The sequence below is a fragment of the Megalopta genalis genome, chromosome 7, assembly GCF_051020955.1.
Source record: "Megalopta genalis isolate 19385.01 chromosome 7, iyMegGena1_principal, whole genome shotgun sequence".
In the NCBI taxonomy this organism is placed as follows: Eukaryota; Metazoa; Arthropoda; class Insecta; order Hymenoptera; family Halictidae; genus Megalopta; species Megalopta genalis.
The window spans coordinates 18,321,791-18,340,002 of NC_135019.1; the positions used below are offsets into that span (position 1 = coordinate 18,321,791).

An 18,212-nucleotide genomic window follows, 5' to 3' on the forward strand; every position below is an offset into this window, starting at 1 on the left:
GGTGAAAGAGATACATAGTCGTAAAAAGACAAAGAGATAAAATACCAGAGCTTGATCAAGGTTATTTTACAGTTTGCTTCTGTCGAAACACATGAAGGGTTGCGAAAATCAACAAACAATTAAACAATTTTTATAAAAACAAATAATTTGCCTTAAATAACAAAGCATTTAAATCTAGTCCTCTAAAATATCATGCGCAGCCGGCTAAGAGAATTACCAAAATTATAGTATGTAAATTTTGTTTCACTTTGATGCTCGTTTGTGTATATACATATAGAGTTTGCATTCTGTGGCACCTACCGGACCCGCGTGTTAAAGGCCTGCTTTGCTTTAATTTTGAAATTGAATACTCTAGTGTAAAATAAACGAATTTTATTAAAATTGATATTCAATCGATTGATATATATTTGCTAATTGAGTTACGCTAACTCAATTTCGTAAATTGAACGTTGTTTGCGGTTTTCATGTTTATAAGCTCATCTCTGAGTAACCGGAGTAAATTAGTTTAGCCAATACATATTCAGTTGACCACTGGAATCTGACATTATAACATAAGAATACGTTTCACAACTATGATCAAAGTATTATCGTGATTAATTATCTAAATGGCGCATTAGTAAAATGAAAACTCACAAAAAGGGTTTATCATAGAAACTTAGAAAGGATTTTAAGCTTACTTCTGTAAAAAGAGATTTGAATAGTCCGTGTGTCGAAGGAAATAGGGCGGAAGAATCTTCCATTCTTTTTCGTCAGTGTCTCTTATTCGGTACTATTACAAGTACATACGCAAATCCACTTTGCACTTTAAAACAAGTGTCACTTGAGATCTCTTTCTTCTTCTATTTCTCGCACTCATTACTTTTCTCAAGAGGAATGAAGTTAAGAATAGAGAGTGCATTAGAAATCTTTGAAAGTTCATGTTTCTTTAGGTTATTGTTTATTCAGATCGTTCAAAAACTAATTAAATGTTATTGTTTCTAAATTAACAGTTCAACTATAGTGAAAGGAAAAAAGGAAGGAATCTAGGATAATTTCGAGGGAACTTTCAACATGATCGTCTGTTTATTTTCAAGTCTACCCACACATCTATTTTTGTTTCAATTTCTCCGTAGAATCACTTTTTGCTGGAACACGACTTATGAAAAATAAACCTAAAATAACTAACGATATGCCACACCACCAGGTAATCGACGTGGATTCGTTAAAAATCAGGAAACCAGCTAGAGCCTTCAAACACAACAAGCAATATGGATAAGTGATAAGAAGAAAATGATCTAGTCATTACTTCGATACTTTGGTAAAAGAATTACCGAACAAACATAACTGGTGGCAGAGCTGGCAATTGTACATGGTAAGGAAGATCCACTGGCATTCAGCGCTTTCACGAAAAACGTGCAACCGATTGTATTACTTGATATCATCAGTATCAAGAGGACGCCTTTCAAAAGCAACCCAACCTTATTTAGGAGATACGAGTCATCAATCATTGTTCTAGCAAGTGACAGTATAATAAATATAGAAATCGCATTATTTACTACGGAGTCCATTCCAAAATTTCCAGCAAGTTTACCCAACAGACTTCCGACAGTCGCAAAAACTCCAGCGACGATAGCCAAACGAACTTTCGATACTTGTTTTTCATTTGTACATGTTGTTGTAGAAGATGTGTCGGATTCATTTGAGGACAGTGAAGAAGAATGCTGCACTAATTTACGATGCATCATTAAAATAATCCTCTATATTGATATATCCTACCTAAATCAGCAAAGACTTTCGTCACTCAATTCTACCTAATTCTACCGATACATACGTAACAGAAACTAACAGAAATAGAGTGTAGTATCTATCAGTACAATCTATACCTTATTTCTGATAATATCGTACCACTCTGTGGCGGGAATATTGAAATTATATTTCAACAGCGACACAATGTTCTTCAGATTTTATTAATAAGTGTAATTATGAAATAAATAAAGCCAACAGATTTTTGATTAAATTTGTTTTTACGGAAAGAATGTATTTGTTTATGTCTCTCATTTAAAATATTCTGTAAACCTTAATCTCAGAAGTATGATAAACTTTTATTTAGCCAGAATATAATCAAAAGAATGCGAATGTGTACGTGCGATGGTACGATAAGTTGGATTTAAAGATTCGGTGATTAAATATATTAGCGCGAGTTTGCTTACAGAAGAATGTTAAGATAACAGTAATACAAAGACAGCAGAGATATCTCATGTTTCTGGAATATGTGGAGTTTTAGGTTCCGAGTAAGCCATACTTTAGTATGAACCGTAAATAGACGGATAAAGGTTCAGTGCAAGATCAAATTCGTGCGTAGTACATACAAGTGCATGGAGACAGGCCGAGTAATCTGAAAAAAGTCGAAATTAGCGCGCGGTGAAGGGCAATACACGAATGATTTTCTCCAGGTAGTTTAAAAATGGCGACTGACAGGTACGCGTTTCCTCGCGTGCTCGGTGCCGCGATAAGGCCAGAAGCGATGTGATTTATGTGAATCTACAGCCGGGAGGTTCGCTCAGCCTCTTCGATCGAATTCTATCCAGTGAAAACGTTGCATCCGATAAATCAGGGAAATTATGTTACGATTTTGACGATCAATACGGTGACTTTCTCTCGGCTACGTCGTACTCGCGAGTTCCAGCTCGACTCAACTCAACCCGACACGACTAAATTTTCAGCATTCCTCTCGGCGGTTTTCCGAGCTAACGAAAAACGAAAGAAAAAATCGAACGAATGAACGAACGCGCGAACTACCGCATTCCGTTGGGTCGTGAACGAATAAGTGAACGAACAAACGATCGTCTGCCGATGTGAGTAGATACTTGTGATTTGACATCCGCCAGTCCTACACTTCTTTCACCTGCATTTACTCTCGAGTTCCAATCGTCAAATGGCAAACATATCCATGCTTCCGTTTCTATGTATTTCACTTCTTCGCTATGATTTCGTCTCCCCTCTTTCATTTTTTATCTGTATTATTATCCTTCTTCACGTGAGAGCCATATCAATGTTTATTTTTTGTTCACGCGTTCACAAATCAGATACAGAAAGTAAAGAATGAGTGCAAAACGGTGGTTCAGTGTATTTTGTTTGCATATGTCAATTTCTTTATCTGCAAAGTTTTTTTGGTTGAATAGTTCATAATAAAAAAATGATAGCATGTTATGCGTTAGATAAGTTAAAGGTAGATTTATACACTTTTATTTTATAAGAAGTCAATTGTAGTCCTCATTCATTAGTACAATCTCCTTCTTCTTATCAGTTCTGTATTAATTATGTAATGTACTTACTTTTGTTTCTATATTGCAAAATTATCTTCTGTAACAAAAAACTATAGTTGTTCAATTATGTTATAAGCACATTTCTGATAGTATTCTTTTGTAAAAAAAAAACTTTTCTTTATATAGCTCTTTCAGAATTGTCAAGTACATAGGTATAAATATTTTTATAGGTATTTATAAGTAACAATACACTTTATTATGTGGTGTTACTGTGTACATGATGATTTCAAACAAGTATTTTAGAATATTTTTGTAAATATTATACGTTTATTCAGTTAAGCACTTGATAAGTATAACAAAGTTTTGGATAAAGGTATAATATTACTTGTATCAAATACACAATGAATCAATTGCCAATTTCATACAGGTTTTTGAATCTAAAAGAGCAAATCTTGATATTATATCAGAATGATGTCTAATGTTTATCACAAAATTTTAAAGTACCTTGGAATAAATTCATGGCTTTGTGAATGTAAAGGTAAATTGTTTAACATCCGAATCCCTTAAATCCCATAGTATTCCCCTTATTATTACTTCTTTTGTGTATTGAATATATTAGTACCAAAGAATGCTAAATCATGTGATTAAAATAAAATATAGTCTATTTTTTAATTAGGTAAATATAGCAGCAGGACTTATAAGTATATAGCCATGGAACATTCTGACTTGGTATCAGAAATGGTGCATGTAGAGAGGTTAACAACGCAAGAGAGATTGCATCTGGCTCGACACAGAAGGCTTCAGCAATTGAAAGTATGGCGTCAGCGTGAAAAAGAATGGCTGCGACATCAAACCAGGCACCCAAGCAACAAACGTCATATATTCTTTAATGACAGTGTTATGCTTTTAGAGGCAGCAGCAAGAAATGACATTGATGAAGGTGATAATATATATTTATTCGAATTTATTGATTATATTATTTTTCTGGACATCTTTTATTAACAAATGTAATACACCTTTAGTGAGACGGCTTTTGAAAAAAGGAGTAAATCCAGATTCAACTAATGAAGATGGACTTACAGCTTTGCATCAATGTTGTATAGATGATAATGAAGAGATGATGAAGCTGTTAATTGAGTTTGGAGCAAATGTTAATGCAGAAGATAGTGAGAAGTGGACCCCATTACATGCTGCCGCTACTTGTGGTCACCTACATTTAGTTAAATACCTTATTGCTAGAGGTGCTAATCTGTTAGCAGTTAATGCTGATGGCAATATGCCTTATGATATTTGTGAAGATGAAAAAACATTGGACTGCATTGAAGGTAAAAAAATATCTATATAATTAAGCATTATATTTGAATATTCATCTGAAGTTACATCCATTTGTGTATTTTAGGGGAAATGGCAAGATGGGGCGTAACTCAAGAATTGATAGATGAAACAAGAGCATCAATAGAAGTTCAAATGTTGAGAGATCTACAGCATGTAGCTACTGTAGGTGGTGATCTTGAGTATAAAGATCATCAAGGTGCTACTCCAGTGAGTATTTAAGTTTATTAAAAGTATGTAGACATTGAGTAAGTATCAAATACGGGAATATATTCGCTCTATCTTTTTCAAATTGCAGCTTCATATTGCAGCTGCCAACGGTTACTTAAGGGTAGTAGAATTTCTTTTGGATCAACATGTTGCAACAGATGTTGAAGATAATGATAAGTGGCAACCAGTGCATGCAGCTGCATGTTGGGGTCATGTAAAGACAAATCATATTTAACAAATTTAATTTATTTCTTGAAACAATTATTTTCTAAACATACTATACCATTTCAGCTAGAAGTTCTTGAGTTACTAGTGCAAAATGGAGCAGACTTAAATGCAAAAAATAAACATGACGAGACACCAGCGGGTAACGTATTCATACAATATTCTTTGTATTGATTAATACAAAGTAAGTAATTGAATAATATATTGAATACAATTTTATAGATATTTGCGAAGATCCGGAGATAAGAGAGAGGATAGTAGAACTTAAAACGGAACAAGAGAGTAAGCGGTTGCGGGAAGCACAAGGAAGAAGAGTGCGCAGATCTCAAAGTATAAATACACGCACGCAAAGTGTAAGACGAACTTCAATTAGAGACAAAGTTTTGACGACCAAGAAGGATGCTCAAGAAGAAGCTCGGCTCAGATTACAAGCACAACAGGCAAGAAATTTTCAATAATTATTTTGATTTCTTATGCTATATCAAATTATCGAATAATAATAACTATACCTTAGACATACGTTGTCAGTGCAACTGCGAATGTGCCTCAAACGGAAAACGATATTAATGCACGAGAAAATTCAAGTAGCGAAATAGATTCTAATGCCCCGCCAATGGCAGTACGAAAAGCTCCTGAGGGGAAGGATAATGAATCTTTTCTTCGTGAGGACGTCGATAAAGAATCAGGTATATTCCAAAATATGTTACACTCGCATCGGTTATGGTTAAGTAGAATCCTCTGGTAAATGGTAGCTTTTTGCATAAAATCTATCATTGAAGACCCAATGTGTCATGTCCATTAACATCGTGCGTTCATAACGCATAACTGGACCTTGATAACGTGATATAATAATTGCAATTTAATAATGTAATAAGAGCGAGTTATTTTAAAACAGAGTACTCATATATCATTTCAAATATTAGAGAAAACGTTCTGAACAAATTCTGAAATCTGATTACTCAGGGTGATTCTGCATTACTATAGTAGCATAGACAAAGTAGTGCAGTAGTATTATTTACTGATAAATTGTCAAACGAAATGTTGATCATTGATCATTTATCAGCCCTTTCTTCTTTCTGTTATTATTGCGTCGTGCTCCTGAATAATTGCGAGGTCAGTTTTCTATGTCACATTTCTATTCCTTTGAACGTACTTTTGAATGCAGCGTTTACATTATTTTCAAACTTTACACATTATCGTATGTTTCAAGATATTGATTCATACATAACATGTTGGACCATCTGTATGTTGTGTGCATACATAATGTGTTTTCCTCTTTGAGAATACTTTTCTGATATGGAGACTTCAATATTGAGACATCAAGTTGTTTGTGCCAAGGGTTGCGTTGGACTCGCTTTTCTCTTAGCACTATTTTTTCCAAATACATTGATTAGCGTTTAGCAGAGCTTATTGACTGCTATATGTAAGAAAGCATTGCGATAAGTTTTAATTAAAACGAAGTTTTTGTAACGTGATTTTGTACTTTCCAACATTTCAGAATCGAACTTTAACGCACATTTACATTACACAAGTTACATCTTCCAAGTATATGAGTAGAATTAGGACAACTCTTGCATACAGTTCGAGTATCTTGCCCTACATTAAAATTTTGAAGTAAATCAATAACTAGAGATGTAGCACACTATGATAATGAGATTTTCAATTTTTCATTCTGAAGTTAAAAGATTGAATAAAGTTGAGACTACGTTGCAATACAGCCATAATAAATATTCAACGAGCACTTCACGTATACTTATTACATATCATAATGAAGATTGTTAATGAAATGAAAAAGTATGTCGCGTACGAAACATATCGAACAGCTCTACTATTTATGTTAGGTCTGTAGAGAAGTTCTATCATTTACAAATTTAAAATTGCTTTGTGCTGCAATCATTGTACTTTGTATAATTCAAACAGTTTTAAAGTAATTAATACTGGCTATACAAAAAAATGATAACTTTCCTGTTCCTTCGTTAGTGGTAATCATTACAATACATGTATGACTGTTAATCCTATTTGTAATGAATACTTTTCTTTAACATTTGCAATGCAGAATTTGATTTAGAAAAGTTCTCTTGCTTAAAATTTTATTTTTATTCTAATTATGATTGTGTGGTGTATTAACTGTTACACTAACTTACATAATTAAAAAATAACAAAAACCGATATAACTTCTTGGCAGACTTAACGAATTGGTTGCGCTAACGACGAACTGTATTCATTCATTGTTAGTTCCTTACTCGCGCAATGTGTCTTCCTGTCTTTTAATTTTATCTCTATACGATAAAATCGTTACGAGGTCAGTTGTGTCACCGCATTAAATTATTTCATGTTGTTAATACCATATAATCATTGAATTGATACAAACTCCACATCAAATCGATCAAACTCGTTCAACATTTTTATTGTAATTGTCAATTAAATTTGTCTTAATTGAAAACTAGAAAATAATATAACTTAAGTGATTTATACTTAATTTTATAAGTTAGTGTGATTACAACTGACTTACTTACTTAAACTTTTGTATGCTATAGAAAAGTAAATTTGTAAACTTTAGATAAGCAAGTTTAGTTTATTATCATTAGAAAGTTTGATAAAAAGTATAACTGTTAAAGCACATTGACATTGAATCTATGGTTAATTTACTATTTCTAAAAATGTTTTTAGTCCGTTAAATTGTACTATTTATAATTCTTGTTGTTATGTTTTAATAAATTTTATGAGTTAAATTGGTAAAATATGTGATTGATTTGAGATGGTATTAATCTGTTATAATGAACAGTACATTATTTGGACATCGACACAGAATGATATAAGTTTATATTTCAAGGAAACATGAAGTAAGTGATTTCAATGTTCCAGAGAATTCAACTGTTGTGTATGCTTTATGTGTATGTATATTTCCCTACATGCAAGGAGTTCGCTGCATACAAACACCAGTTCTAAATTAAATCTTCTGCTTCAACCAAATGCGTTTAAACTGAGTACCTAGAAGGTTTACATTATAATCTGACAAGGCGATAGATAGAGTTTATTATTTTTTCGGAGTAAAGGGAGAACAAATTCTTAAAAAATGTCTAGTTCTTTCTTCCAGAAGTAAAAGATTTGAAAAGTTTTGGTAGGTGTAATGACTCGCTAATGGAAAATAGAAGGTGATGGTGGTGTTCATGTAGGTACATGTAGAACATTCATGATACTCTCTTCTGCAATGTTATTAACGCTTTTATCGCTAAAGCATGTAACGCTTGGCGGTGCATGGCCACTAGTTAATAACACTAGTTGAGTTTTTGTTTAAAGTACCCTTTCAGTGTATAAGAATGGGGATTAGGTGGAGGGTTACACGAGGTGAAATGTGGCAAGTGAAAAGGGAAAGAAATTTCGCGCGAACCATGAAGAAAGGAAGTAGCGTTGGATTTACATGTTTGCCTCGGTAGTCACAGGGTCCGACCCACCGGTCGGTAATCAGCAGTCGATCTACACGCCGGACCGTGACACCAATGGCAAGATCAACATACATGTGTCGGTAGTTTTTGTCAAATCGTTGTCCGATTTGAAGAAACAAAGGGCGCAGAATCGACACATATCTACCGGTTCGATAGATGCCAATGGGAATGGCATTCCTGTATCGCCCATCGCCAATTCCGAACTCAACACTGGCGGCGACTTTCAACGCTTCACCGGGAACACCAGCGATATTGTCGGTGACAATCACTCCGAAAAAAACTGTTGCACCGTCATGTAACTCTTTTCTTCTTTCTCCTGCATACATTATCACTGTATGCAACTTCAATTTTCCTCCATATTTTGTGTTTTTACTTTTACTACCTTCGTTATTGTAAACTCGACACCGATGTGTTCTCACAAGAACAAAAAAACACAATGCTCGATAATTGTACAGAAAGAATAATGAAGTTCTCGAATATGGTGCAAGATAGCACGTTGCCGATTTTAAGTACTCTAAAGATACTTACTGAAGTATTTTCTTTTGATTAAACAATATGCCCGCAGATTCGATCATAGATTTTCATGTTTTTGTACTTAAACAAATATTTAAGTATCAACTACGCTATGAGAATTAATTTTAATGGAATTCAAAGCCTTATTTTGAATTTGTACAGAGTTTTATTTATTCCCGCGTAAAATAGTGTATATTTCGAACAATAATTGAGAATTGTATATTGCGCGCAGAATGTGTCATTGCGACTAATATGTATGATACCGTATGAAGTATTTCCCGCGTTTTTTATGAAATATTATTTTTTATATTAATTTAGATATCTACATTTCTAGGCATACTGTAATTTGTAAATTTTTTGTGTGCCGTTATTCTAGATACCATATGTCCTTACTTTCTTCTTCCTTAAAAATATATCGTAAATTATGTGGTAAATTAATGTTGTATAATTTTATATTCGGCCTCCGTATAAAGTTTTAATATTTTAATCCTCGGAAAGCCGACCTTCCGCCAGAGAAGCAAGAGACCAACCTTGGGTATTTTTGGATCCACACTAATACATACGTTGGAAATAGTTTTTCTATTAAAATTATGTATTATTATACATCTAAAGGATAGGTAAGATAATAAAATTAATGCAAGATACAGGGAAATTATTTTTTATTCGTCATTCTCACACTTAAAAACATAATAAATTGGATAGGAACTGCGTTCAGTGAGCGTAACATTGTTTACATACTGTAGAGACTAAATGTGATCCAGGGTTGGCATGCCGAGGGTTAATACACTAAAATATTCATTATTGTCAAAATCTCAATCGTAAACAAAGAAGAAAAGATTTAATAACTGAAGTGGAAGTTAATAACACAATTTCGTTTGCAAACAAATAATAAAAGAAATTTTTTTAAATATTTTCTTCTTGGATTAAGCTTTTTACAGTTAGTTGTAACAAGGGGAGTGTCCCTTCTCCAAAATTAGCAATAATGCTAAATGTAGAAGTCGACGTGCCAAAAATATGATAAATAGTCGTAGTCGTAACATGAAACTAGTGAAAAACCAATACATAATAACTGCGAATAACTTAACACGTCACATCAAGCATTCTTTAAAATAAGGCACGTTCTGTAGCAAATGCAAAATACAGGAAGAACTAAAATTTTTTAAATAAAATAAGATTTTAATTATGGTTGTTATTATGATAATAACAAGACAAACTAATATAGTCATAGTTACTACTGCGCTTTTCTAAATTTTTTCACGCTGACTTTAACTTTCAATGCACTGAGCAGAAATCAAAGTGCGTGAACACCCGTGGGGGCCATCATAATAATTTCTTCAAATTAGAATCTAATAATTTTCCTAGTTCGTGCCAGTTTTGAGTTGACCGTTGAATGGTGGCCAAGTTTATTTTCCAAAGTTACGGATCCGTTTTGTCGACAGTAAGTCGCGTTGTTTTGTTTCATCAAATGCGTTGCCAATAAAATTATATTTAACTATATGACGATACATTTCGTTATTTGGAAATTCGAATTCATATTTCAAAATTTTTCCCGCTGTTCATTGGCGGATGCGATAACAGTCATGTGATCACAAGTAGTTAAAGATAGATCAAATTTTCGAAGGAAGCTTTAATTCAACAACATGCACGAGGAAAACAGTAAATAAATAAACTTTATAAAATTTCTACAGATTAGCTATCGTTAGCATCGAGTTTATCGAAAAAGGTTTCGTATCATTTGTACCAAAATTTACTATGACAATGCCTGAGAAATACATAAAATGAGTGTACGATTTATGCGTTTGTCATTGTTCGCTGTCTTGGGATGTTGATGAATGAAGAATGATGAATGAATTTTTTCCAGAATGTTCATAATTGTACAAATATTCGTAATGAAGATGATTCTGCCAAAATTTAACCTCTTGCTACATAGAAACGTGATCGGCATCAGATATTACTGTACGGTACGTTACCATGACATCTCTAAATAGATACTAAATAATTCGTGTCCGATTAGATTCATCATATTGTGAAATCGGTTGCTTCGGTTTCATCGGGTGACTACTCATATTTGATCAATATGTTCAATTATATGAACGAAACGTAATTATGAATGTAACATTAGAGCATCGAATATACAGAATGTAGAAGATGTAGTAGTAACCTCCGTTCGCGATGGTCGTCATTGATAATGCCGCACTTTTTGAATCGCGAGTGATCGCAAGTGACAGACTATTGAGCTAGCGTGCAGAGTTGAAAGATTACATCAGTCGGTCCAGCAATTGTTATCTAGTTTAACGGATACATCCTGCCTCGGTTGCTGATGCAACATACACAGAGAATTTATCGAACTCTGTCTAAATTGACAATCAAAGCAATTTATATATCATAAGCTTCGGTATCAATCAGTGACACAATGATGAGAGGTTAATAAATATTGGTGCTTTAAGTCAATTGAATTTAGAGTTGCACAAATTTATACGGTTGCACGTTGTCGAAATTTCATGAAACATAGTGAAAGACATGTATAAATGCTTATAAAATGAGGATTTTTATACAAAACGATTTGTTAATTTATTACATTATTTATTAATATTACATTTTCTTCGATAAAGATTTGGCGGATATTTCAAAATTTATTAAATAAGAATGGCTTATTGAGTGAGTTACGAACATTTTTGAAAAACGCAATGCAGGGATACTGCATACAAATTGGAAATGCTAAGTCTCAGTATGTTGTATGGAGGCATTGATCCAAAACATACATCAAGGGTCGCATAAGAATGTTTACTGTAGAATAGAAGGCATGAAAATCAATTGAGAATAGCAATATAGTCGACATGGGACAGCAGTCGGCCAAATTTCCTAGTAAAGTTAGTTCGATCAGTGCCATGAACATTGCAGTAAGTTAGAAAATACTGTGAGTTATTTTTTACACGGCGTTTATACGGCATTCAGTAAAATATTGCATAATTGTTTTACACAATTTTGAATTGTATGTTGACATCGATTTTTGTTTGTTGCAACAAAGACTGATATTTAATTTTCTCTTTTGTTTATATAGATAACGATCATGTTTGAAATTATTGATACTTTTTCGAACAAAAGACATTTTAATAATTTGATTTAAGCAACATTTCTTGGTATTTTCTCTGTACTATTTTCAGTCGAAATAACTATAGATATACATGATATGTATCTTCGACGCATTTGCCGCAAAGTGATCGAAAAGATCGTCTCAATGAACGACCTTGATACTGAGCAAAATTTGATAGGAACACCAGTTTCGCCTTGAGAAGGAAAGTATGAGAATCGTTTACCGTTATACTGAACATTTCATGGTGTCGCAAGCACGTGTCCCGCTATCGGTCCATGAGCCATTATTGGGTATTGTGCGAGGTGTAAATAGAAATAGTAAACCAACCGAGACGACAAATTGAATCAAAGCTTCAGACGTGTCGGGAATAAAAAGAATTAAGATGATGTACTGTAGGAGGAATGAGTAGTGGTGGCTAGTGCAGTAAAGTAGGGACAAAAGGAGGAGGTGGGATAGAGTAGATAAAAAGTAGTCCGACTGGAACACGCGGTAGTTTCTTGTGTTCTTTCGTTCTTTCCATCACGAGTAAGACGCTTTCTATTGGACTCGAACTTCGTTTCATTACATTTTAATAATTCTTTTATTTAACTTGTTTTATAATCAAATTGCCTTATTGTAGTGTAAGGTAAACAATATCTTTGAGCATCATTCAAATTTTGTTAAAATATAAGCACCAACTTCGAAATGAACTTTATTATAGAGAAATGTTCATTTTCATATTAATTCATTGCATGTTATGAATAAGTATATACACTGTATTAAACAAAGTAACTCAAACAAGGAAGTGTCGCATTTTTTCTTATATTGCGTCAGTTTTTCGAGATACCGAAAACTTTAGGTTTTTACTGAAATTAAATAGATACCTATGTGAAAAATATGTGTTTAGTGTGTTATACCGCGAAGTATTTTGTATACGAAGTGAACTGCATAACAGGATCATTGTGATTATTTGTTAATTAATGAAAAATTCTTGTTTGATACAAGCTATTTTAAACTTGTAAATTCATATTTGACATTATTTGAGGATAGAAACCATGTTAATAAATATTCAAAGCAATGCATTTTGCTTATTCTCTTTAAAATACTACTCAATTCAGTAACAAAAGAATATTTTATTAAAAACCAGATCTTTTTTGCCAGCTTTTTTTCTTGAAGATATAATCGAGTATTTGATTTTTAAATAAAATTATGAACTCTGCAATAACTTGCGTCAATGTTTTGATATGTTATATACATATTTTTGTGATTTTTAAAATGACTATAATTTTTGTACTAAACAAATTTGTATTAGCATCCAAACAATGAAAACATTTGTTTAACTGATATTTAACGTAATTTTTTATAGAGTTCAAAGAAAACTAAAATTTTACGTTGATACATGGAACAGCCTGTATGCCGAGGTGCTAATGCAATAAAAAGAACTGGGTGAGCGTTCGTTGTTCAAGTACATCGAAGTAGACGAATAGCATTTTAAACACTTCGTAAGATTGACAATCTTCCACATAAATTTATTATCAAAACTTCTTATATAGTAAACAACGATTGGAAAATCGGTTATTTAAAAATCAAAAAGTCGTTACACTTTTCTTCCAAAACTTCGTGATTATTAATTTTCAAATCCTTTTCATAATTAATACTGTTTTAAATACTTATTTTAAGACAATTTTAATGTATTGAATGTTTGTGCAAGATTTTATAATACAATACTATACAAAAGATAAAATTTTCGGAGAGTTCAGTTAAAAAGGGAACGATCAAGGAGATCAGGTTGTACAGTTCACTTTGAATATTTCGTGCTACTTTTTTTGTAGGCGGAACGGACCTTATACACATCGGGTGTCCTAAAGGGACAGGAATTTTTGAACCTAAAAATACGAAGACAGTAAACAATAAGATAATTCTTTTACAAAATTAAAATCAGCGAAGGAAAACCCGTTAATCATGTTAGATTCTGTTGCTGCCAAAATCATTGCAGTTATTCCGTGCATTATCCTTGTTTTGAACGTGAAAGAGGTAAACGTTGTTCATTTTTGGAAAGTGTAAACATTTAATAGGATAAGATTAAAATTTAAATGTTTTTATAAGATATTTCGATTTTATTTATAGGTGCTATACACATGTCACTCTTATCACTTTTATACCATTCTTAATAATGAATCGTTTAATCGTTAGATAATTTCAACTTCTGTACAATTAATGAGTTTTTTAATTGCCTATACCATAAACTTTTTTAATTCGCAAATAAAGAGAGTTGCCGATGCTTACGTTTCTGTCGAGTCATACATAAATTGGAAATATTACATTGCAGAGATATATTTTGCGATGTAATTTGTTGATTTTTAATTGGTTAGCGGAAATAATGATAGAGAAGATGTTTTCATGAATACAGAGATAGAAAAAAACGTACAAAATTGCAGACAACGAAAGTGTTACGGAAAATATTCTACAACGAAAAATCCAATATATTGTTTCGCGCGTATCTCTGTCACCGTAATCATTACTTAGCAGGTTTCCCACGCGATTTATCATATCGAAATATCTCAATGACGCCGAAATACCATAATATCATTAGGGTTATACTATCAGGCATATTTATCACATAAAAGAGCTATATATAATTCCATTAGTGTTTTATTATATTTCAGAAGTAATTTTATAGCGATATCTATAATCTAATATTTTTATATTTTAATCAGTCGATCAAAATGCCTGGTCAATTAGAAGAGATTCAATCGAAGCGGGCTACGTTCGGAATGGGCTGCTTCTGGGCAGGTGATTGCCTTTTTGGAGTCCTACCAGGTGTGATTAGGACTAGCGTGGGTTACGCAGGTGGACAAAAAGAAGTACCAACTTACAGAAATATGTAAGTTTTCATTTCAATTTTAGTTACAATTTTTTTCAGAAAGTTGTTTTATTTATATATTTTCCGGTTATAGGGGTGACCACACAGAAGTCGTTGATATCGAGTATAATCCCGACTTGATATCGTACTCGCAGTTACTGGCATTGTTTTGGAAGAATCACGAATACGGTCTTACTACAAAGATCAAGAGACAGGTACTAATATTCGGACACCTTTTGAAACTCAATAACTTTTTTAGAACAGGACTAAACGATCTGAATTCTTTTTAATCTACTAGACCATAACTAAAATGCTTTTTTAAAATTTTGCTATTGCTTAGAATGACAAAAGAAATTTAAAAGCTCTTATTTTCTAACTTTTTTATCTGAGCCTATAACGAAAATTTAAAAAATGCTTTTTGTAGATCTCGGTAAGTTATATGCATACTGAAAATTTCATCGAAATCGGTTAACGCAAAGTCAAGTTACAAGCGTTAAAAGATTTTAATAATTGCAGATTTCTCACACTTATTGCTCGAAAGTGTCAAACATCGGGACAAAACTGCGACTTTCGCGATTTTTAATTGTTTACAGCTCATACCCAAGTCAACCGATTTTAATGAAATTTTTAACATCCATATAAGTTATCGAGATCTACAAAACGCATTTTTTAAATTTTCGTTATAAGCTCAGATAAAAAACTTAAAAAATGAGAGTTTTTTATTTTCCTTTGTCATTTTAGGCAGTAGCGAAATTTAAGAAAAGCATTCTAGTTATGGTCTAGTAGACTGGTCCCTCCATCATCTAAAAAATGTTCAAGTCGTTTTGTCCAGTTCTAAAAAAGTTATAGTGTTTTAAAAGAAGTTCGAATATGAATGGTAGTCACTGATATGAATAAAGTATAAATAAAAGTATGAATAAAGTCGCTTAAGACTTATCCCTAAAACTCTATTTCCAAATTTCAGTATATGTCGTTGATTCTGTATCACGATGATGAGCAGAAATCATTAGGCGAGAAGTCACGTGAACAAGAACAGCGCAAACATACAGCTCAAATCCTCACTGAAGTTAGAAAGTTTGAAAAATTCTATCCTGCTGAAGAGTAAGTTTGCGTATAGACTGAGAGAACAAGAGTTCTTAGATGAGAGATAGAAAAGAATTAGATCTTTTATTGTCGTAAAATAATTTGTTGTAAAACCGTAGTGGGCTCGATAAGAACAATATGATTATTACAAAGTATAATTTTTAAAAAATATCAAAGTATTCGTTGCTTAATTTTTCGATTTTATTTTTAGCTACCATCAAAAATATCGTCTCAGAAGCCATCCATGGCTAATGGAGACGACCGGTCTCAAAAGCGACGAAGCTCTTCGAAATTCTCCTCTAGCAGCTAAATTAAATGGTTACATAGCTGGTGCTGGAACAATCGAACAATTTCAAAAAGAATTACCAAAGCTTGGTTTAAGCGAAAAGGCGTCTCAGTATTTGCAAAAATATGCAATTGAAAATCAAGGAAATGGTTTGTACTGCTAGTTGAAATTGGAGGTTTTGCATATGGAATTCATAACGCTCTCATTTTCCTTGTTATCGAATATATTCCACCGGCAGGATATTCAATGTATCGTCGTTTACACATATTTGAATACATGATGCAATTATTCGCATACTCAGTAATTTATAGATGCAACAATATATTGAGGAGTGCTTAGATACCACGTATCTTGCGAAGCACTAGAGTATAACAGTATTTCAGTTTGCAAACCGTTCAAAAGTAAGCTTTTAGTAAGAACGCTAGACAGGCTGTGAACGATATGTAATAGTTCTTTTGCTTCATTTGCATAAACGTCATGTACGCTCGATAAGTTTTATACAATTATGGAAATATATATAAATATTCTTTGTGGAAACAATCGTGGAGCCTACAATTAAAAAGAATTTTTCGAGCAGTTTTAGTAGCGATTATTTACATCCAATACTGGACGTTGGTCATGAGTATTAGAGACTACATGCACTAGAACGACGAACAACAGATGGTTACGAATTTTTCTAGTTTTAAAAACAAATTCCTGAAGGTTACTATCAAATGGAAATTTATGTGTGTGTTATAATATTTATTAGAAAGATTTTCAATTTTCTGAGAATAATAGAAAGATAAGAAATATTTTAATATTTATTTTATTACATAAATACCGGCAGTGTAGTTATTACAAATTCGGGCACTAATTATATGTACGTGCCATTAGAACCAAATTTTGGTAACTGTGCCTGAACTTATTCACACACTTCATCAATTTTTCAGACTTATGTTAAAAATGGTTATAATGTATGTATACTTATAAATACTAATTATAAAGTAAAACATACAAATAGCAAAAATAAAAATATTATCTTATTTCCTTGTGTATTAAAAAGTATAAGTATAGTCCATCCACGAGAAAATGGCACAGAGAAACCCATCTACCTATGTACTGTGGTAGAAGAGAGAGGTCTTGCAGATCCCTCCACACCCCACTGTTGAAATCTGTACCATCTTCTCGTGGGACGGTACATACTCTGATCGGGTAAAACAGGTGTCGAAGGTATTTTGAGACTCTCTTTTGTGACACTATTTTATAATGCCCCGATACATATTTCCGAGTCTCGAAATATCTTCTAAATCCGTTTTGGTCCCTAAAAATATTCCCGATCAGAGCTGACCCAACATTTACTCACAGATTTCTAAAAAGCATCCTCAACCTTTTTGTCCTGCGACCCAATATATTTGTTTATAATGGTATTGCGTTTCAAATATTTATAATATAACGTATTTAAAAATTTGATAAAGTGAAGTTACTGCATATTAAAATAATATGCTAAATACTGCTAAACAAGTTGTGAACAAAATAATGTTTAATTTGAAATAGCTTCAATTTTTGAATTCACAAGAATATCCTACTAGAACTTTTTAGAAAGCACGTTTTACAATCTACGTTTCGGTTTCGACGTAAGGTAGCTAATACCATTTCTCAGCTCAACAAAAATTTATCGCTGCCTACACGTTGAGAAACGCTAAACTACAACTGAAATACCATGTTCACGAACTCCGGTTTTCCTTGTTATGTAAATGACTACCGTCATCCCCAACAGCTTTCAAAAGTTTTCGTTGAGTGAATAGTCGGCGCTACCTAAAGTCAATAAACATAACGGAGAGCCATATCTCGATGCACTCAATGCGGAAGGAACATAATGGGGATTTCCCAAAACTCTGCTTCCATTGATAAATAGCCAAATATATGGATCAAATAACAGTTATGCGTTAACAGTGGA

At 32.8% G+C, this 18,212-nt stretch overlaps 3 protein-coding genes and 1 long non-coding RNA gene across 16 annotated transcripts; 2 read left to right on the forward strand and 2 right to left on the reverse strand.

Moving 5' to 3' along the window:
* Positions 1-1,043: 1,043 nt before the first annotated feature.
* Positions 1,044-1,828, reverse strand: LOC117220390 (transmembrane protein 42). 2 transcript variants are annotated; one of them, XM_033470308.2, is made up of 3 exons: positions 1,536-1,828; positions 1,311-1,457; positions 1,044-1,227 (listed from the first exon to the last, which is right to left on the reverse strand). In XM_033470308.2, exons 1-3 carry the CDS (start codon positions 1,722-1,724, stop codon positions 1,087-1,089), a joined length of 477 nt encoding a protein of 158 aa, XP_033326199.1. In that variant the 5' UTR covers positions 1,725-1,828; the 3' UTR covers positions 1,044-1,086. The 2 variants fall into 2 exon arrangements, with proteins under 2 accessions (XP_033326199.1, XP_033326197.1); XM_033470306.2 differs by having other exon boundaries at positions 1,311-1,828.
* A 234-nt stretch (positions 1,829-2,062) lies between these two features.
* On the reverse strand, positions 2,063-3,387 carry LOC117220392 (uncharacterized). 2 transcript variants are annotated; one of them, XR_004490264.2, is made up of 3 exons: positions 3,315-3,344; positions 2,885-3,136; positions 2,063-2,374 (listed from the first exon to the last, which is right to left on the reverse strand). It is a non-coding gene; the product is annotated as an uncharacterized LOC117220392 (long non-coding RNA). The 2 variants fall into 2 exon arrangements; XR_004490263.2 differs by having other exon boundaries at positions 2,885-3,387.
* Positions 2,368-9,405, forward strand: MYPT-75D (Myosin phosphatase targeting subunit 75D). 5 transcript variants are annotated; one of them, XM_033470277.2, is made up of 10 exons: positions 2,368-2,834; positions 3,673-3,783; positions 3,922-4,185; positions 4,268-4,570; positions 4,645-4,787; positions 4,876-5,001; positions 5,079-5,154; positions 5,235-5,452; positions 5,527-5,698; positions 8,450-9,405. In XM_033470277.2, the coding sequence occupies exons 2-10, from the start codon at positions 3,714-3,716 to the stop codon at positions 8,755-8,757; spliced, it is 1,680 nt and encodes a 559-aa protein (XP_033326168.1). In that variant the 5' UTR covers positions 2,368-2,834; positions 3,673-3,713; the 3' UTR covers positions 8,758-9,405. The 5 variants fall into 5 exon arrangements, with proteins under 5 accessions (XP_033326168.1, XP_033326169.1, XP_033326173.1 ...); XM_033470278.2 differs by having other exon boundaries at positions 8,456-9,405; XM_033470282.2 differs by lacking the exon at positions 8,450-9,405 and adding an exon at positions 7,878-8,428.
* Positions 9,406-10,511: 1,106 nt separating this feature from the next.
* On the forward strand, positions 10,512-17,298 carry MsrA (methionine sulfoxide reductase A). 7 transcript variants are annotated; one of them, XM_033470297.2, is made up of 6 exons: positions 10,539-10,694; positions 10,833-10,932; positions 14,762-14,928; positions 15,002-15,122; positions 15,872-16,008; positions 16,202-17,298. In XM_033470297.2, the coding sequence occupies exons 2-6, from the start codon at positions 10,834-10,836 to the stop codon at positions 16,437-16,439; spliced, it is 762 nt and encodes a 253-aa protein (XP_033326188.1). In that variant the 5' UTR covers positions 10,539-10,694; position 10,833; the 3' UTR covers positions 16,440-17,298. The 7 variants fall into 7 exon arrangements, with proteins under 7 accessions (XP_076379673.1, XP_033326188.1, XP_033326192.1 ...); XM_033470299.2 differs by lacking the exons at positions 10,539-10,694; positions 10,833-10,932 and adding exons at positions 12,573-12,690; positions 13,877-14,078; XM_033470300.2 differs by lacking the exons at positions 10,539-10,694; positions 10,833-10,932 and adding exons at positions 13,473-13,490; positions 13,877-14,078.
* The last annotated feature ends 914 nt before the right edge of the window (positions 17,299-18,212 follow it).

Excerpts from the sequence above, each read along its gene's own strand:
- LOC117220390 (XM_033470306.2), bottom strand. The coding sequence starts at position 1,724 with ATGATGCATCGTAAATTAGTGCAGCATTCTTCTTCACTGTCCTCAAAT. Across the intron at positions 1,228-1,310 it reads CCACCAGTTATGTTTGTTCG|GCTCTAGCTGGTTTCCTGAT; the intron begins GTAATTCTTTTA and ends TTGTGTTTGAAG.
- MYPT-75D (XM_033470277.2), top strand. The coding sequence starts at position 3,714 with ATGATGTCTAATGTTTATCACAAAATTTTAAAGTACCTTGGAATAAAT. Across the intron at positions 3,784-3,921 it reads ATGGCTTTGTGAATGTAAAG|GTAAATATAGCAGCAGGACT; the intron begins GTAAATTGTTTA and ends TTTTTTAATTAG. Across the intron at positions 5,453-5,526 it reads TCAGATTACAAGCACAACAG|ACATACGTTGTCAGTGCAAC; the intron begins GCAAGAAATTTT and ends ACTATACCTTAG.
- MsrA (XM_033470297.2), top strand. The coding sequence starts at position 10,834 with ATGTTCATAATTGTACAAATATTCGTAATGAAGATGATTCTGCCAAAA. Across the intron at positions 10,933-14,761 it reads GCATCAGATATTACTGTACG|TCGATCAAAATGCCTGGTCA; the intron begins GTACGTTACCAT and ends TATTTTAATCAG. Across the intron at positions 16,009-16,201 it reads AAATTCTATCCTGCTGAAGA|CTACCATCAAAAATATCGTC; the intron begins GTAAGTTTGCGT and ends TTTTATTTTTAG.